This window comes from Sorex araneus, chromosome 5 (genome assembly GCF_027595985.1).
Source record: "Sorex araneus isolate mSorAra2 chromosome 5, mSorAra2.pri, whole genome shotgun sequence".
Lineage (NCBI taxonomy): Eukaryota > Metazoa > Chordata > Mammalia > Eulipotyphla > Soricidae > Sorex > Sorex araneus.
Window position 1 is genome coordinate 140170635 of NC_073306.1, and position 18307 is coordinate 140188941.

The 18307-nt window shown below is 66.9% G+C and overlaps 2 protein-coding genes across 11 annotated transcripts; both read right to left on the minus strand.

The window, feature by feature from the left end:
* Positions 1–2155: 2155 nt before the first annotated feature.
* Positions 2156–10303, minus strand: UCKL1 (uridine-cytidine kinase 1 like 1). Of its 7 annotated transcripts, none has more exons than XM_055137977.1 (15): positions 10145–10302; positions 6526–6716; positions 6336–6442; positions 6097–6267; positions 5946–6017; positions 5102–5291; positions 4957–5018; positions 4700–4716; positions 3687–3785; positions 3498–3591; positions 3368–3430; positions 3156–3278; positions 2970–3053; positions 2361–2517; positions 2156–2287 (listed from the first exon to the last, which is right to left on the minus strand). In XM_055137977.1, the coding sequence occupies exons 1-15, from the start codon at positions 10255–10257 to the stop codon at positions 2208–2210; spliced, it is 1623 nt and encodes a 540-aa protein (XP_054993952.1). In that variant the 5' UTR covers positions 10258–10302; the 3' UTR covers positions 2156–2207. The 7 variants fall into 7 exon arrangements, with proteins under 7 accessions (XP_054993952.1, XP_054993951.1, XP_054993949.1 ...); XM_055137976.1 differs by having other exon boundaries at positions 2361–2465; positions 2970–3077; XM_055137974.1 differs by having other exon boundaries at positions 2970–3077; positions 10145–10301.
* A 143-nt stretch (positions 10304–10446) lies between these two features.
* On the minus strand, positions 10447–18178 carry ZNF512B (zinc finger protein 512B). Of its 4 annotated transcripts, none has more exons than XM_055137970.1 (17): positions 17915–18178; positions 16932–17051; positions 16650–16792; positions 16357–16485; positions 15744–16276; positions 15458–15657; positions 15281–15352; positions 15051–15194; positions 14810–14934; positions 14632–14724; positions 14457–14540; positions 14203–14373; positions 13795–13989; positions 13616–13717; positions 13381–13443; positions 13040–13138; positions 10447–12910 (listed from the first exon to the last, which is right to left on the minus strand). In XM_055137970.1, the coding sequence occupies exons 2-17, from the start codon at positions 17047–17049 to the stop codon at positions 12662–12664; spliced, it is 2520 nt and encodes an 839-aa protein (XP_054993945.1). In that variant the 5' UTR covers positions 17050–17051; positions 17915–18178; the 3' UTR covers positions 10447–12661. The 4 variants fall into 4 exon arrangements, with proteins under 4 accessions (XP_054993945.1, XP_054993948.1, XP_054993947.1 ...); XM_055137973.1 differs by having other exon boundaries at positions 14457–14555; XM_055137972.1 differs by lacking the exon at positions 17915–18178 and adding an exon at positions 17653–17752 and having other exon boundaries at positions 14457–14555.
* Positions 18179–18307: the final 129 nt, after the last annotated feature.

Consider the following 18307-nt stretch of genomic DNA (forward strand, 5'->3'; position numbering starts at 1 on the left):
TGAGCGAGGACACCCGAGCAGGATCGCTCGGGTAGGGGAAACGGGAATTGCACCACTCACCTCAGCAGAGCAAGGCAGGAAAGGGGCTTGGAGACCCCTGTCTCCCAGCCTGCTCTGCCAGCAAGCTGGCAGCTAAGACCGCCCCTCAGGCTCCCCGTGGCCCAGGGGTCTTCCTGCTTGTCCCACGGGCTTGCTCAGCCCGTTCCTGGAGTCTCGTCTGCATTTTGGCGAGCTGAGGCTGTAAGCCAAGGCCCAGCCCTTTTCCTGCTGGACCAGGGCTCCCCCGAGGCTCACAGTGGGGGCATGCAGGTTCCGACCCAAGGCTGGAGGGTGGTGGCCTGACTGGACGGATGAGGAGAGAGGCCCAAAGCCACAGTGGGCGCTCGGGAGTGCAGGCAGGCGGGGGACCCACCCAGAGATCTGGCCAGCACCCCTGCACCCTGTCTGGAGCCTCGCCTCTCCTTGCCTGCTCCATTCCCGTCGGGCTTGCTCCAGCTGTGTCCATCGCTGTCACCCAGGCTTGGGGGGCACCCTGGCACTGCCACGCCTGAGTGATGGTCACTCAGCTGCTGGTGCTGGAACTGGGGATGGAGGTTGGGCCAGAGCGCCTGCCTCCCCAGGGCCCTCTGTGCTGGAGCCAGACCAAGATGACCTGTCAGCGTCCTGCAGTGCCCCTGGCACCTCTCGATCTTCTCCCCCAAGCCCTCGGCTTGGCTTGGGACCCTGGATTCCCCCACTGTGAGTCACCTGGGGGCCCCAACGCCGGAAACCCAGGCATGAGTGCACGGACTCGGCTACAGCCCCAGAAGGGCTGTTTCAGGCCCCGTGGCATCGTGAGGTGTGCATGTGTGTCCTGGCCAGCATGGCTCATGTGAGTGCCCCAGTTCCCTGGGGCCTGGCTAGGCCAAGGCTCGCTCACACCAGTGACCACTGCTGAGGATGGATGGCCTCTCGCGGGCTGACAAGCCTGAGATGGACCCTGAAGACGCCATTCTCAGGCTGGACGGCCCTGGAGGTGCCTCCCGGGACCTGGTGTGGCTGACGGCCCAGCTGGTGGCCTGCCCCTTGGCCTCTGCTGGGCCCGAACCCCTCTCCAGTGTGCCAGCTCCTCCAGGCACGGCCATGGGGAAAGCTGCCCTTCCTCCCCTGAGAGGCGACCCACCTTCCAGCCCTGTGTGGTCCTGCATGGCCGAGGCTCTCCTCAGCCTGGGGCTGCTCTCCAGGTTGCCGAGACAAGGCAACCTTTTGTGTCCCCCCCTCCCCAACCCTGACTCTCAGGAAGGGGACAATACCCTTGGGCCTCACGCTTGCATGCGTGAGTCACCTTGCTGAGTTGGACTTGGAACCTTCCCAGAAGTGACCTGCACCACCCCCACTTTTAGCCGGGCTGCCCCTCTGGGGGGCTTGCCAACACTCTCCTGTGAAGGACCCTTCCTGCCCAGCCCCACCGTGGCCACACACCACCCCGGGCAGCCACCCGTTTCATGTGAGGGCAAGTGGGGGCCTGGAAGCGGGGTCAGATACACTCACCAGCCTGGAGAAGGCCCTCGCTGGCCTCAGGGGACCCACCTGGGCCTTGCCTAGCATCTGACCACTCCTGGACAAGCCTCCACCTCTATCACCTCACCCTGGCCGGCTCCACCCAGACTTCCTGTCCCCACCCCACAAGCCTTTCCATGACGCCTTTGTGAGGTGTGTGTTGGGGGGTTGGGAGGAAAGAAAGGGAGGCAGTTTGGGTACAGGGTGGGCCCCTGGGCCCCCCACCCCCACCCCAGTGCTGGTCAGTTCTTAACGCCTGCCGAACCACCCACACCCTCTTCCGCTGCTCTACCAAGTGGAGCACCTGGTGGAGAGGAAGTGGCTTCAGCGGCTCAGAACTATGTCCAGCACCTACGCCCAGGACAGGTGGCCTGTCCATGGAGCAGAGGTGCTGGGCCTCGACTCTGCCCCACTCCTGACCCAGGAGGGCCAAGGCCAGGCCAGAAGCACTTTAGATGTGGGAGCAGGCAGCTGCCTCCTGCCATGCACCAGGCTCAGACCTCACAGTGGCCTATGGCCCAGATACTGCATGCAGGCGGCCAGGGACAGACTCTGCAGGACAGTTTCCTGCAGTCAACACTGACTCATGTCACAGAGTGCACACACAGCATCAGCAACACCTTTTAATGAGTCACTATACAGTGCCTGCCATGTCCCAGGCCTCACTCCTAACTGGCCGCCACCACTTCCTCCTCGTCACTCCCCTCGGGGGCTGCATCGGTCCCAAAGTAGCGGTCTCCGAAGTTCCCTGGGGAGAAAGGCAGGCCCTTGCAGCGGGGCTCAGTCCAGCCTGCACCCAGAGCCTGTGGCCACTGCCTCACCAATGCCAGGGATGATGCGGAACAGGTCGTTGACACGCTTGTCCACCGCTGTGGTGATGATCCGTACTCGCGGGAACGCGTAGGCCACTGAGTGGACACCCATCTCTGCCATGAGCAGGGACAGCAGGAAGATCTTGTCCTCTGGCACGTCATGGTCCTGCACAGGGGCTGGTGAGCGGCAGCCCCTCTGGCAGTCCCCGTAGCCCCGCCCCTCCAGGAATCCCCGCCCACAGCGGTCCAACCCCTTTGACAGTGACCCACCCCTGCTCAGTAGCCGAGTCCCAGCCTGCCACCCGGCCCCCGCCCCGTCCCCGATGTAGCCCTGCCCTAAGCCTCTAACTCCTCCCACCATCTCCTAGCACTGCCCGCGATCCCTTTAGCCCATCCCACCCCTCTAGCCCCGCCCACAATCTCCTAGGCACAGCCCCTAACCCCGCCCACAATCTCATAGCCCCGCCCCGAGCTCTAGCCCCACCCACGGTCTCCCTGCTGCAGCCCCTAGCCCCACCCACAATCTCCTAGCCACAGCCCCTGACTCCACCCTCATAACTGTCCAAATCCTTCACAGCGACCCCCTGCCCAGAAGCCCTGCCCTTCGCAGCCCCTCACCAGCAACACACGGACTGCCATCATGGCCGCAGCACCCGTGGACACCGTGCAGTCCATCAGGATCACGTGGTCATCGCTGATGTCCTTGGGCAGCCGTAGGTAGTGGAGCTGTGGACAGTCAGAGGGGTCTGGCCAAAGGCGCCCCTGCCGCAGCCCTCCCCGCGGGGCACACCCCTCCCGGCCCACCTCCGGCTCCCCCGTCAGCTGGTTGGTCTGGATGAGGATGGTGCCGATGCGCACGTCCTTGCACACGGCGCGCAGCGCAGGCTCCATGGTCTCCCCGGCCCGTAGGATGGACACACCCGTGATCTGGGTGCGGGGCGGGCGCTGAGTCAGGGCCCAGCGCGGCCCCTCGCCCCGCCGCCCCCGCGCCCCGCCCCTGCGCCCTGTGCCCGCACCTGCTTGCCGGCGTAGCACTTGCCCGCGTAGTCGTGGCCCTGGGGCGTCTGCACGACGCAGTCCTGCGCGGGTGGGGCGCAAGGTTACCCGAGGCCCCCCTGCCCGCCTCCCTGGGCCCCCGCGCCGCACCTGGAAGGGCAGGAAGGAGAGCGCGTGCTCGATCAGCAGCCGCATCAGCCTCTTGGAGTAGAAGATGAACTCGTCGCGGCTGGTCTCCTTGTCCCTGCGAGGACGGACAGAGGGACACAGGCTGGACTGGGGCTCAGCCCTGCGGGCCCTCTGCCCCCCCGTGGCGTGCGTGCCCCCTCGCCCCCTCACCGGATGATGGTGTGCATGCCCCGCACCTGCGGCGTGCTCTTGAGGACACTCAGCGTGCGCGGCAGCGGGTGGCACTGGTGTGCCGAGGCCAGCGCGGCCCTGCGGGCACAGACCCAGGACGACTCAAGGGGTGTCGTCTACCTGAGGCCCGTTATCACACTCGACACTGTGGGCGGTTACAAGGGAAGCGGCCTCACGTGGCTGATCCAGAGCACGGCCCCACCCCCTTGCCAGGCAAAGGTTAAAGGTCAGAGTGGGAGGCAGCGCCGGGAGGGGAGCAGAGGCATGGTGGGGGCTGCGTGGGGGCAGCCCACAGCCCTCCCTGGAGGGAGGGGTAAAGCTGGCCCGTGCCCTGGCTGCCCCGGCCGGAGGGGCGCACAGGAGTGGGGAGAGGCATGCTGAGGCCACGCAGGGGCACACAGCCAGAGCAGCGCACTCTGTGCTCACACATCCCAGCGCAGCTTCCTCTGCTCGGCACGGGCGGGCGGGCGGAGTGTGTCCCGGGAGGGAGGGCGGGCGCCCAGGGGGACAGGGAAGAGGAAAAGAACAGAGAAAGAGCGCTTAGCAGGGAGTCCAGGCCGGTCCTGCGGCCACTGCTGGCCTGGGCAGGCAAGGCAAGCCAGAGGGGGACAGCCACCCGCCTCTGCAGGGCCAGCCCTGCCGCCCACCCAGGACCACTTCCTGCACTGATGGCCAGCCTGGGCCGCCCGGTCCTCTGTGGCGTGTTGACTCGTCCGCAGAGCCAGGGCCCGAGCAGGTGGGCGGGCAGGGGCAGGAGGCTGACAGCCCTGGAGACAGCAGCCCCGCCTCCTGCCCCTGCAAAGCCGGGCCACACTGCACGTGGCTCCTAAGGGCGGGGACCCCAAAGCTCAGAGACACCCCTGAGCTCTGGGCCTGGTAGGGGTGGCTCTGCGGGAGGCCAGAGCCTTGTGGGGCAGGGCGGGGAGCCAAACCCCTCAGTGCCAGGGCTGTTGGGAGGCCGCCAGGTGTGGAGACAGGTGTGGAGACCTTACCTGACGCTGAGTTCACGCTGTGGCAGCAACACAGGGAAACACAAGGGACCGAGGTGGGACATCAGTCACGCAGGGCCACCAGACAGCCAACCCTCCCACCTGGAAAGGGCCTCCCCCCACATGGACAGCTGGCTCCCTGGGCGCACGGAATGTGGACCAACCCCAGGACACCCGCTGCTCAGGGCTGGCGAGAAAGCCTGGGGCAGTCTGCCTGGTGGCCACAGGACAGGCCAGCCAGCTGGGGCATGCGTGCTCACCTCCTCCAGCTGGCTGTGTACGTGCTGCACAATCAGGTCGATGGCCACCGTGTTCCCGCTCCCTGGGCAGGACAGGTGGTGACTTGGTGCATGTGCCCAGTCCCTCCCCCAGGACGGCGGGCAAGTGGGCGGGCAGGCGGCTCACCCCGAGGCACCACGATGTCAGCCACGCGCATGGTGGGCTGGATGTACTGGTCAAAAGCGGGCTTGACGAACTTGTTGTACTGCTTGATGACACCCTCGATGTCCCGGCCACGCTCACTGATGTCCCGGCGCAGCCGCCGCACCAGGCGGATGTCAGAGTCCGTGTCCACAAAGATCTTCATGTCCAGGAGCTGGACAGGAAGAGTGTGACACCAAGAGGGCCCGCAGCAACAGGCCGCCCAGTCACACCTGGACAGCTCCTCAGCACCAGGGCCCAGAGAGGAAGGGGACACAGGTACCTTCCTGTCTGCTGCTGGCCAGTAAGCATGTGTGGGTGTGGGTGTGGGTGGTGGGTACAGATGTGAATCACACGTACCCGTGTGGGAAGCAGGTAATGGTGTGGGTGGTGGGTACCCGTGCGGGTAGCAGGTACCGGTGTGGGTGGCGGGTACAGTGGTGAGTCAGGCGAAGGGCAGGTGTGGGCAGGAGTCTTCAGTCAAGAGCACAGGAGGGACATGCCTTCTGCCTAATGGGGTGAGAGCTGTGTGCTGTGGCAGCACCGGCCTCTTCTCTGCACACGAGAGGCCATCCGCCATAGCCCAGTCCAGCCCCTCTGGGAGGGGGGAGTGGAGCCTGACCACTCTCTTCCGTGTGGATGGACCCCGAGGCTCAGAAGTGACAGGACACAGACCTGGGCCCAGCAGGGTCTTTGCAGTGTGCGGGAGACCAGACTGTGGCCCAGTTTCCGGGCTCGGTGTGTGGTGCACGGGTGAGTCACCGCCCCCTCCACGCACACGCCCCTCACAGCCCCCCCCCCCCGGGCCAGCACACTGCTCTGCACTCACCTCCAGCAGTGTCTTGTCGGCAAAGGCCATGATGCCCTCAAAGATGATAACGTTTGCGCCGTAGAGCGTTTTCTGCAAGAGGGAAGGCCGCTGCATCACTCTGCAGTGGCACTGGCCTGCCGGCTCACCCTGCCCTCCCGCCGCGGCCTACCCAGTCCTTCTTGCGGCTGTGGCTGGTGAAGTCGTAGATGGGCACCTGGACGCTCTTGCCCTGCTTAAGCTTCTTGAGTGTGGACACAATGAGGTCGAAGTCAAAGGCGTCCGGGTGGTCAAAGTTGAAATTGTTCTGGGCAGCCTGGTCCTGCTGCTGCTTGGTCAGCACCTGGCGAGAATGGGCCGTGAGCCCCTGCCGGCCCGGGCACACCCCGCTGGACGCAGGCGCAGCCTCACCTTGTAGAAGGAGTCCATGGACAGCAGCACCACCCAGGGCACGTCCAGAGCCTCGATGATCATCCTGGCCACTGTGGTCTTCCCAGACGCACTGCCGCCTCCGAGGCCTGTGGGAGAGGGGTCGGGGTAGGATGCCACACTCGCACCACAGGTGGACGCCGGGCGCCTCCCCGCGCAGACCGAGCCGCACCGATGACGAAGGCCTCCTTGGACTGGGTGCCGTGCTCGTTGTACCAGGGCGGCCGGCCCGCCGTGTAGATGGTGCGTTTCCGCGTGCGCAGCAGGGGCGGCTCCGACTTGCACTGGCTGGTGGTTCGCTTCCGGGGCGGGCGGCCCGTGCCCACGGGCGGCAGCAGCCTGTCCAGGGACTCTGCATTGCTGCTGCAGGCAGAGGGGTGCATGTGCCTCTGTCCAGGCCACTGCAGGAGACCACAGCAGCCCTCGACGAGTCTGTGCTGAGCAGTCCCAGGGAGCAGGGCCAGGTGGGGAGGGCCCCAAGCATGCGCCCGCTGCCCACTGCCTCCCAGCCAGGGGCCTCGAAAACTGGTTGGGATGCCATGAGCACCCAGAGGGAGGAGCCCGTGGGTGCAGGGACCTCCAGTGAATACCACAGACACGCTCACGGTGTGGACAGTAGTCCCATGTGGTCACTCCCACCACCAGCAGGGGCGGGAGGCTGAGTGAGACAGGATGGGAGGACAGCACTGGATGTGGGACTGCCGTCCCAGCAACTGGAGCAAGGACAGGTGTGCGGGGGTGTGAGCATATCCATACAGGGTGTGCGGGCATATCTGCATGGGGTGTGCAGGTGTAGAGAGGGTGTAAGCATATAAACATGGGGTGTGAGCATGTACATGGGGTGTGTGTACAAATACAGGGGTGTGCATGTGTACGGGGTAGGTGTACATGGGTGTGTGCACAGAGTATTTGTATTATGTAGAGATGTATGTAAGGGCAGGTGTGTACATGTACACAAGGTATGTACAGATGTGCTTGCAAGTGTGTATGTACATTGGGTGTGCATGCAGAGGGCGTACATGTACACGGGATTATGCAGTGTGTGTATATGGGGCATGTGTACAGGGTATTCGTGTAGAGGGTGTACACGTACAGGGCACTGTGTATACACAGGTCCTGTATACTGTGTGTGTTCACAGGGTGTGAACATACATAGAGTGTGTGTACAGGGTGTGTGTACACAGTTTGTGTATGCAGAGTGCGTGTGTACACAGTGTGTATACAGGATGTGTGTGCACAGTGTGTATATACACTATGTATGCGTGTACAGGCTGCATGCACAGGGCATCTCATATGCTACACTGACTCAGAGTCGCTGTGAGATGCTGAGATTTGGGCCTGGTGTAAGCATGGCACCCATGCCTGTGTGGGTCGGGTCTGCTTTAGAGCATCAACACAGTCCACCACACGTCCACATCTGGGGAGCCGGCGGGGGTCAGCACGTCCAGAGGGCAATGAGAAGCCTCACCCTGGGAAATCTACCTTTGTGACCACGGGATGTCCATGTCTGTCTCTGGCCGGGCCCTACCACTGCCATAGCTACAGCCGCAGCGCCAGGGGCGGCCTCAGGCTGTTGTCAGAGCCCCCTCCTCTAGCTGGGACCCTGTCTGAGGGGTGTCTGCTCTCACGAGAGCACGAGGCAAGGACAGTGGAAGAAACCAGGGAAAGCCCGAGGTGGCGAGTCCCACCCACCGGCAGTCTCAGGAGCTCAGGCGTGACGCTGGCACCTAGGCAGCAAGGCCCGGGCCTCCCCTGGGCCAGCAGTCGAGCCTGCCTGTCGTCAGGACAGAGCCTGTGGGACAACATGTGCTGAGGCTCTGGAGGCCCAATCACCAGTGAGCGGGCCGGGGCCACGCCCGCAGCAGGCTGGGCTGGGTGGGGGCTCGACCCCACTAGACACAAGGTCTACGGGCCTGAGCAGACTCTGGCAGGTCACCCGCGCCAGGCGCAGGCGGCCCAGGGCGGGGAGCACCTCGGCTTCCTGGACAGGCTGGCGTGCTGCCTGGGCCTGACTTAGGCGGGCACCTCCGACGGGCGAAGGGGGGACTGGCCACCCTCAGCGGCGTGCCCCAGGAGGGGACCCAGGCCTGGGAAGGAGCAGGTGCTTCTGACTCCACAGCGAGATCTCCAGGGTTGGGGCCACTGGGGCAGGCGCCAGACTCGCAGACCTGCCGCCCACCCACCCGCCTGAGTCCACCACACTCAGGTGGGGGCCTGAGGCTCGACACTCACCTGCCTTCTGCTCCAAGGGCCCAGCACCCCGAGACCCTGATGCCAGGGTAAGCGGGGGGGCTGCTCATGGCTGGGGCTCCCCAGGTGTGTGCAGTGGCATCACCGCACCACCCCCCAGACCACCGGTGCTGGCCTCCGTGGGCTGACGCAGCAGGTGAAGGGCCCCAAGTCAGGGCTAAGAGGATCAGGCTGCAGGGAGCCGGTATTAGCAGCTCAGGCCTGGCCTGGCCTGGCCGGGCGGGTAGGGAACACCCCTCGGCCCCAGCTGGCGGATGGGCATGAGGACTACCCCAGCTCCTCCCGACTGACCGACCGGACGTGAGTGCCCCCCAGACGGAGCGGCTGAAGGTCAGTGCAGAGCGGGCCACACCCGGCTCCCAAGGTGCCTCCCACAGGCAAAACAAACCTGAAACCCTACCCAGCTCCCCAGAATAGCCTCAGCCTGCCCCCAGCGGCCCCCAGGGGGCCTGTCACTCCGGGCCTGCTGCAGGCACAGAGCCAGGCTGGGTGGCTGCAGGGGGCGTGGGGGGGCCCTCACAGTGAGGCCCCGGGCCCACGGGCTCAGTGCAGTCTGAGTACCAGCATGTGCCCCTGCCCCTCAGGGTGCCCTGGGCCGGGGCATCTCCCAACTGTTTCTCCCCCTCCAGGTGTACAGTGCACGCCCCTGTGCTAGGCAGTGAGGCCCGCCTCCCAGGCACGCCCCTTTCCCTAAAGGACAGCAGGGAGGGGCGGGGAGTGTGAAATCCCACATCACTCTGGACTGCTAGGTGTGTGCAGAGGTGGGGGGAGAGGGAGAGGGAGAGGGGGAGAAAGATAGAGGTGGGGGGAGAGGAAGAGGGAAAGGGGGAGAAAGATAGAGGTGGGGGGAGAGGGGAAGAGAGAGAGAGAGAGACAGTGAGGGAGAGGAGGAAGAGGGGAGACAGGAGAGGAGAAGGGAGGGGGAAGAGGGGAGAGTGGGGGGAAGGGAGAGAAAAGAGGGAAGGGGAAGGGGAGAAGGAGAGGGAGAGAGAGGAGAGAGGGGAGGGGGGGAGAAGGGAAGGAAGGAAGAGGGTTGGGGAGAGAGAAGAGGAGAAGAGAGAGAGGGGAGGGGTAGGGGAGTGGGGAGGGGCAGGGGAGAGTGGGGGGAAGGGAGAGGTAAGAGGAGGGGGAGAGGAGAGGGTAGAAGAGGGAGGGTGAGGGGAGAAAAAAGGGGAGGGGAGGGGGAGAGGAGAAGGGAGGTGGGAGAGGGAAGGGGAGAGGAACGGTGAAGAGGGGAGGGGAGAGAGCAGAAGGGAGGTAAAGAAGGGAGAGGGAAGAAAGGGGCAAAGAGAGAGGGGATGATAGAAGGGAGGGAGAGGGGAGGGGAGGGGAGAGGGGAGAGGGCAGGGGAGAGGGGAGCGAGCAGAGGGGAGAGGGGAGGGGGAAGGCCCAGCTCGCGGCTTCCCGGTGGCCCCGCCCCTTCCGGCGGCCCCGCCCCGCCCCTTCCGCTCGGGCGGCGCCCCCGGCCTGAGCCCCGCGCCGATCCCAGGGAGGTTCCCGGGCGGCCCCGGCCCGCCCCGCCGCAGGGCCTCCGCGCCTACCGGTCCTCGCCCGCGCTCTCGCTCCTCTCGGCAGGTCGGTCAGGCCCGTCCCCGGCCGCGGGCGACGGCGGGGGCGAGCGGGGCGCATCCGCGGAGGCCGGGGGCGCCGCCATGGACTCGGAGGCGCCGGGCCGCGTCCGGGTCGGGCGGGGCCGCGCGCACTGGCCGCCGGGAGCTGTAGTCCGCGGCCCAGCGCCGCGCCTCCGCGCGCCTGCCCCGGCGACTACGAGTCCCGGCGGGCCGCGCGGCCGCGCACGCCGGGACGGACCCCCGCGACCCCACAGAATAGGCGGCACAGAAAGCCCTGGAAAAAAAATCAATAAACATTTATTCGATACAGTCATCTTTAATACATACAGTTGGTGGCCCGTCCCCACGCCACCTCGGGTAGCGGGGACAGAGCCGGGGACAGATGGTCACAGGGCGGGCGGGGCCCAAGCTTACCGTCAGAACATCTTGCAAATAAACACTTTGTAGATATAATATATATGTATATATATGGTTACAAGTGGCAGCTGGAACCTCTCTTTCAAAATGCACTTATGTACTGAGAACTGGCATTAGAAACCCAAATGGAGTAACCTAAGCGAACGTGCCCACCAGGGCCCCGGGCTCCAGACCATGTCGCCCTGGGCCCCGCCTGGCAGGAGGCCTGGAGCAGCTCTCCCGGCCCCTGCTCGCCCCTTCTTTCCCTCCTGAAGCAGGGAGGCTGGGCTGCTGGTCACACGGGAAGCTGCAAGTGGCCCTGGCTGGGGCCCAGGGGCGGCCCTGCCTGTTCTCAGGGCTGGGCACTGGGTCGGAGGTAGATCTTCACAAAGGGGCTGGCACCTGCGCTGGGCCGGGCAGAGCCCAGGCCTGCCACCCACTCTGCACACTGGCTCTTCTCACTGGAGGGCTCGGCCAAGGCCAGTGGGAGGGGGCTGTGCAGACCCCCTACCGCCAGAGCGTGCAAGTAGAGAGGTACAGCAGACAGGGTCTCACCCAGCAGCCACTTGCGGCATCAGCCCTGCGCCCTCTGTGCAGGTAGAGCAGGGGTTAAAGTGCTAAACGCCAGGTTTCCCAGGCCACCACCTCCTTCCACACCAGGGACGCCCTGTGGACTCTGGGGATGACCTGGAACTGCACCCCCCAGCCAAAACCAGCCCCCTGCTCCCGAAGGGCCAAGTACCTGAGAGGCTGGAGAGAGCAGCCACCCCAGCAGAGGTGCTGAGGTCCACCTCACTCAACAGTGGGTGACAGAGACACACACTGGCCCTGCACTGCCAGCTGAACACCACCCTGCTGACGGCTCCAGCCCGAGCCTGCCCCTGCTGTCCCTTGACCTCTGGCCCCCATCACAGCCTACCTGACTCTGCTCTTTGTTCAAGCCAAGGAATGTCGGAGTGTGGGCTCCACACCGCTCCCTGGACACCAGGCCAGGCCACACAGGGATGGCTGGAGGGCGGGGTCTTCCAGCCCTGGAGCTGACCCTGAGGGGGCGCACTAAGCAGGACCCACACGGGCGGGGGAGGGGGCAGTCAGAAGTGCCTCCCTGAGCAGCCCCAGGCCCACCATCGGCACCAGGAAACCCTTAGCACCAAAATGTCGAATTGTTGTGAGTTTTTGTATAAAAAACAATTTAAAAAAAAGGTTACTTGTCACAGCAACAAGACTGGACCTACTACACCCAGGAGACACACACGGGAAATATCAAACTTCACAGCATCCAGGATCGCAAGGCCCAACCCTCTGTCCACCCGGCCCCCAGCAGCAGTATCCCCTCCTCTCCCTCCACTGCCCTCTGGGTGCTGCGCCAGCCGACCCGGCCACCCTCAGGCCCACGGGGTCACTGCCCGCTGTGGCCTGGGTTAAGTCCCCCGGAACACACAGCAGAGAGGGCCAGAGGGCAGAGAGGGCCACACCCCACCGCGCCATTCCTCTCGCCAGGTCTCTTGAGCCCACAAAGCCGGCAGGGTCAGCAGAGCAGCCGCAGCCCTCAGCCCGGGGCTGGGAGCTGCACCCTGCTCTGCCCTCACTATGCAGAGCAGCCACACTGGCCACGGGACAGGGGTAGGGGCTGTGCCCAGCAGGGGTGGTGGACTGGAGGGGAGGGAGGAGGGAGGAGGGAGGTGGAGAGGTAGAGATCAGAAGCAGGACGGGCCGGGAGGCAGCGCATGTAGACTCAGGATCTGTTCTGGGAGGTAGCTGGGGTCCAGCGTCGTGAACCAGAACCAGAACCACCAGTCACCAAGAATCCAGCGTCTTGGGGGCAGAGTGCGGGCCCAGCAGGGCCTGAGGAGCGGACAGGGTGCAGGAGGTGTGCGGGTGTGTGGGATGGCTGGGAAGCCCCCTCAGGCTCAGCCCCCGGGGAGCCCCAGACCCCCATCCAGCCACGTGGCCGCTGCCTGCCTACGAACGTCTGGTGCCCGGGGGGACCACTGGACAGATGAACAGGTAGGGAGGGGGACAGAGCCACGGGTCAAGAGGCCCAGGCCAGCTCCCCCTCCCCGCATGGGCCTGGCTGGCCCACCTGCCCACTCACTTCTCGGGTGCCTTGCCGGTTCCCACTTTGCGGCCAGTGGATGCCCGTGCTCCCTTGTCTCTGCCTCCCAGGGACCAGTCATCCTGGTGAGGGGGTGTCTTGGGGGGGGTCTCCTCGGCTGGCCGCTCCTTGGGCTTGCGCCCACGTTTCCGCCCACCTGCCAGGCTGCCCTGCTCACTCCTAGGGGCCGGTGCCTCCTGGCTCCGGGCTTTGGGTGGTGGGTCTGCGGAGGTACGGAACCAGTTCTGCGGGCAGGAGAGGAGCAGAAGCAGACGATGTGGGGCCGAGGGGCTCCCGTGCAGGGGTCAGGGCGGGGCTGGGGCTCGGCTCTCAGCAAGCCCGGAACGCCGGAAGATGCCCGGGCCCCCACCCACCTCGGCGTGCGTCTTGAGGATGTGGTACTTGACGCCACTCTCCGAGCTGAACTCTTTGGGGCACAGCAGGCAGCAGTACTTCCCCACCAGGTGGTCACCCTGCAGGACACAGGCCGGTCAGTCCACAGCCCCCCAGCTGGCAGCCTCCCCAGCACGGGTATCCACAGGGCGAGCCGAGGGCCGTGGCCACTGTGACACAACCCAGAGAGCACGTGGCAGAGGCAGGAGAGTGGCCACGTGTCGTGGGCTGGGCGGGCCATCAGGCCCCCAGTGCCTGAACTTCAGGGAGGCTGCCCAATAGGGCAGGAGCGCATGGCCACCATGTGGGCCTGGGCACTGACCTTGCTGCAGCTGGCGAGGTGGGCCTTGAGGCCGGACACGCTGGAGTAGATGGCTTCGCAGCACTGAGGACGGGAAGGAGCCGCGGGGAGCCTCCTGGAGGAGCCCCCCAAGGCAAACACACCCACCCGGGGAGCGGGGACTGAGCCTCCCTGGGCAGTGCAGGGGAACTGGGGCAGGCAGGCAGTCCCTCGGAAGGGGCGGGGGTGGGGCCGGGGCGTCCGGCCAGCGGCTCACATCATTGGGGCAGTTCACGTGGCCTCGGTCCTTGACTTGGCTTTTCCAGGCCTCTAGCAGCTGGGGGCTGAGCGTGGGGAGCCCCGGGCGGGTGTAGTTCAGCTGGAAAAGGTGAGACCCCATGAGTGCAGGGCCGCCCGCGGGCTGATCCTCCCCCACAGTGGGGCTGGGCGGCTCACCCTGGCGGTCTCAGGCACCAGGTCATCCTTCATCCGCCGCTTGGTCCAGTCTCGCGCAAGCTCGTCCTCCGCGATCTCCTGCAGGTGGAACACGGCCACCTGGGCGGAGGTGCGGCGGATGCGGCCGCTGGGGGTCCGCTCAACCCCCAGCAGGTCCTCCCCCTCGGGGGGCTTGTCCTCCGCCTCTTCAGGGGGCTGTAGGGAGAGTGAGGGTGAGGCCAGCAACAGGGAGCCTGGTCACTCGCATGGGCACAATCCGCCCCACCCACCCACACTGAGCGGGGCGGGGCTGACGCCCGGACCTCAGCTGAGCACCCCTCCCTCTCCCCTCGAACACACGGGCCACACCCCCGCAGGAACCAGGACCCCCATGGGAGGAAAAGAAAGCCAAGACCCAGCGCAGCTCACCGGGGCGGTGTGCTCCGAGCGCATGTGGTAGTCGTGCCCGGCCTTGGAGCGGTAGGTCTTGCTGCAGTGGGCACACGGGAAGGAGGGACTGTCCACCTCACACGGCGGCTTGCCGCAGCGCCGCTGGTGGTACTGGTAGCCCATGAGGCTGGAGAAGGCGGCCCCACAGCCCTGGGGGCCAGAGACTGGTGAATGGCCCGTGGCCGGGCACAGAGGGGTCAGGCTGTGCCCTGCGCCCCCCACCTGCCACTGACCTCCTGGGGGCAGCGCAGCCGCCCCATCTGCTTCAGCACCTTGCGCAGCCTCTCCCGCTCCTCCTGCTCACTCAGCTCGGCAGCCTGGAGATCGGAGGGCTAGAGCGGACGGCCAGGGGGGGTCAGGGGGGCCGGCGGCGCCCAGCACCCAGGGCCCCGCCCAGCGCAGCCGTACCTTGGCGCTGTGCTCGGCCATGGTGTGGTAGTTGAGGCCCGCCTTGGATTTGAACTGCTTCCGGCAGTGCTGGCACTTGAGCGCGTCCTGCAGCTGCAGGGAGAGCACAGAGCAGGTGCTGGCCTGGGGCTGCGGCCAGGCGGGCACGCCCCCTCCGCTCATGCCCACGCCTGCTCACCTTCTGACACACCTCCATGTGCTTCTGCAGCCCGGCCAGGGTCTTCCGGGTGACCACCTTGCAGGTGGGGCACACAGCCTCGCCCCGCTCGTGAATGGCCTGCAGCCACGGTTCCTCGGGGCCACCTGTGGGGCAGGGCCGGCCTCAGGGGCTGTGGGGGCCCTGGGCACCAGGCACAGAACCAGGGTCCGAGCGCAGCCTGGGGCCCCCACGAGACCTGGCTCCCCCCACGTGCCCCCACCTGAGGCAAGATGGGTTGTAGGGGCTGGTGCCTCTGTGCCAAGGGTGCCGGCGGGGGCCACTTTTTTCCGCACGTCCTCCGGTCCGGGCCCCTCCTGCTTCTTGGCCCGGTGTGCGCGGGACTTGTCCTCTGCTTTGGCCAGGCCTGTGTGCAGGCGGGGGGGCGTGGGTGGGGGGGGGTCCAGCGCACTGGCCCACCCAGGTCCACAAGGGCGGCAGCAACAGTCTCACCTTTGAGCCCGAAGGTCCCGGAGATGGACGGCTGCTCGCCTGTAAACTTCTTGGGTGTCTTCTGTTTCCTTCCTGACTCGGGGAGAGAAATGGGGACAGACACTGGTCAAATAACCACCCCGGGTCTGAGCGCAGGCCCCTGCCGTACCCCCACCCCCACCCGCGCTCTCATCTTACTGTGCTTCGTCCGCTCGGCGCCCTCCTCCATCGGGGAGATGGGGCCTGTGGACCGAGACACTTCCTTGCTCGCCAAGGGCCTGGCCCCCATGCCCAGCAGGAGGGCTGAGCTCTGGCCAGGGGCTGATGGGCCGTACCCCCCATTCTCTGGCCTCGCTTGCTTGGGCGGGATGGGGCAGGTGTCCAGGCTGTCCGAAGCCCTACAGGGAACAGGGAGGCCCCCTCTGAGCCTGGACAGCTCCAGGCTGCGGCCAGAGGTGCCCGCCCGGCCACGCGGAGCACCTACCTTTTCTTACTGCCGCTCCTGCCCACGGCGCGGGGGGCCTTGTTCTCAGACCTGCTCAGCAGCACTACCTTGCAGGGCGGGGTGTGCCTGCCCACGGCCAGGGGCCTGCTGACCGTCACTGGCTTACTGACCACCAGGGGCCTGCTGACCGTCACAGGTTTTGTGATCGGCACATGTTTTGCAACTGTCACCAGCTTCGTCACTGGTACCGGCTTGGAGACAGGCACGGGCCTGCTGACGGTCACGGGTCTGCTGACCGGGCCAGACTTGGTGACTGGCACGGGCCTGCTGATGCCAATGGGCTTGCTGACCCCCACAGGTTTGCCTATAGCCACTGGTTTGCTCACTCCGATGGGCTTGCTGACCCCGACCGGCCGGCTGATGGTGACCGGCCGGCTGACGGGCCCGGGCTTGGGGGCGGGCAGGGGCCGGTCCATGTGATTCCAGAGGCGATGCTTCTCCAGCTGGGTCTTGGAAGTGAAGGCTGCCTCGCAGAAGGGGCAGGGGAAGGTCAGTCTCTCGGAGATGGCGCCCTGCACAGAGAGGCAGGCGTGGGCAGGCCGGCCTGGCCACCGCCCACAGTGGGGAGAGGAGCGCCCGCACGGCACCTTACCCCTTGGCACCGCTGGTAATGGTACTTGAGCCCGTAGATGCTGGGGAACTCCAACCAGCACCCCGAGTTTGGACACTTCACCCTCGAGTGCGCCTTGAACTCATCTTTCCACTGGTTGACCAGGGAGAGCTGGGGACGAGGGCAGCTGTGCTGGGGCCCACGCCACACCCGACCCCCAAGCAGCCACCACGCCACAGACCTGCCCGGGGGCCACGGCTGCGCTGACACCAGCTGGGTGGGGAGTGGCCTTCACAGCAGATGCCTGAGCCCACCCTCGCCCACAGGGAGCTCACCGGGATATCCCTGAGCGACTGGTTCTCCGCTTTCGGACGCCCCTTTTTCTTGCCTTCGGTCCTGTCACTGGCGGCACTTCCTGGCTCAAAGCAGAGCGGGGCTTGGCCGGGGAGTGTCTGCCCGCCATGGGCCACGGGCATCCCTGCAGCACAGGGCGGGCCGGCATTGGGGACCCCGGGCAAGAGTTGAGGGTCCCAGGCTGTCCCCGCCCCAGCTCTCAGGGTACCCCACTGCATGGCCGCCGAGGCGACCTGGCCCGGAGCTGGCCCACCCCTTCTTACCCAGCCGCGGTGGCTCGTGCAGTGAAGGGAGTCGAACCTCGTTCCGGCCACCATCTCGCCCGCTCTTGCTGGGCCCTGGGAGCCGGCGGCCTCCGCCAGCACAGAAGGGGTCTGCCATCTCTGTGGAGACAGGGCGTGAGGCCAGGGATGGGCCGCCCACTGGGCCTTGCAGCCCAGGTCTCTGGGGCTGACCAGAAGCACTTCAGCCTGCAAGGGAGAGTCTGTCCATCCCGGGGGCGGGTCGAGGAGAGGGGCCCTCGAGGCGTGGGCAAGTGGGTACCCCTGGATCCTACCCCAGAGGGACAGGCAGCAGTGAGTGAGTGCGGTGCGGTGGGTGCCAGGCTGAGATTCGGACACTGGGTTCCCAGAGGCCGGGAAGGAGCCTTCTGCCTCGGGTATGCAAAGGTCATCAGGGCAGGCTGAGGTCGGAGGTCAGAAAGGTCCCTGTCCCCTGCCACTGGGGTCCCCACGCCCACGTCCGGGGCCTGGAGCAAACTTCTCCTGAAGTCCCCCGCAACTTCCAGGGCGGTCCGGCGCCACGTGTCGGCCGGCGCCCCCACCCGCGCGGCCCGGGGTCCCCTCCCCCCGCGGCTCCCCTCCCCGGGCCGGGCGGGGGCGGGGCCGGGCGGGGCGGGCGGGGCAGCGCGCGGCGGCGGGAGCGGCCGGGCCGGGGGCGCGCGGGGCGGCGTCGGGCGCGCACCTGGATGCGCCGGGCACCCACCTGTCACCTGCGTCCGGCCGGGCCGGCGAGGGCCGCGCAGCGCCCCAAAATGGCGCCTTTTTCTGGAGGAGGAGGAGGGGGAGGAGGGGGAGGAGGAGGAGGAGGGAGAGCAGGGGAGGGGGAGGGGGAGGAGCAGCGGGAGCAGGAGCAGGAGCAGCGGCTCCGGCGCGGGCGCGGGCGCGGGGCCGGGCGGGTCGGGCCGGGTCGGGCCGGGCCGGGCCGGGCGGGGCGGGGCCGGGCGGGGCCGGGCGGGCGGCCTCACCTGCAGCCGCGGCGCCCAGCGGGCTGCGCGGGCCGGGCCGGGCCGGGCCGGGGCGGACGCGGGTCCGGCGGCGCGGGCCGAGGCTGCGCACATGCGCGCTCCGCCCCCCTTTGACAGCTGCGCGGGGGCGGGGCCAACTCTCGCGGTATTCTGCGCGCCCGGGCTGCCGGGGAAACTGAGGCAGGGCCGGGGGCGGGGCGCCCGGGGCTGCGCGAGGTCCGGCGGTGCGAGCGGCCCGGGAGAGGAGGAGCAGGAGGAGGCGGCGGAGTTGGAGGAGGAGGAGGAGCGTCCGGGCGCCGGGTGGGCGCGGCTCCGCGTGACGCAGGATGGAGCCCGGGTGGGCGGGGGTCCCGGCGGCAGCCCCCTCCCGCGGCCCCCCACGCCCTAGCCAGA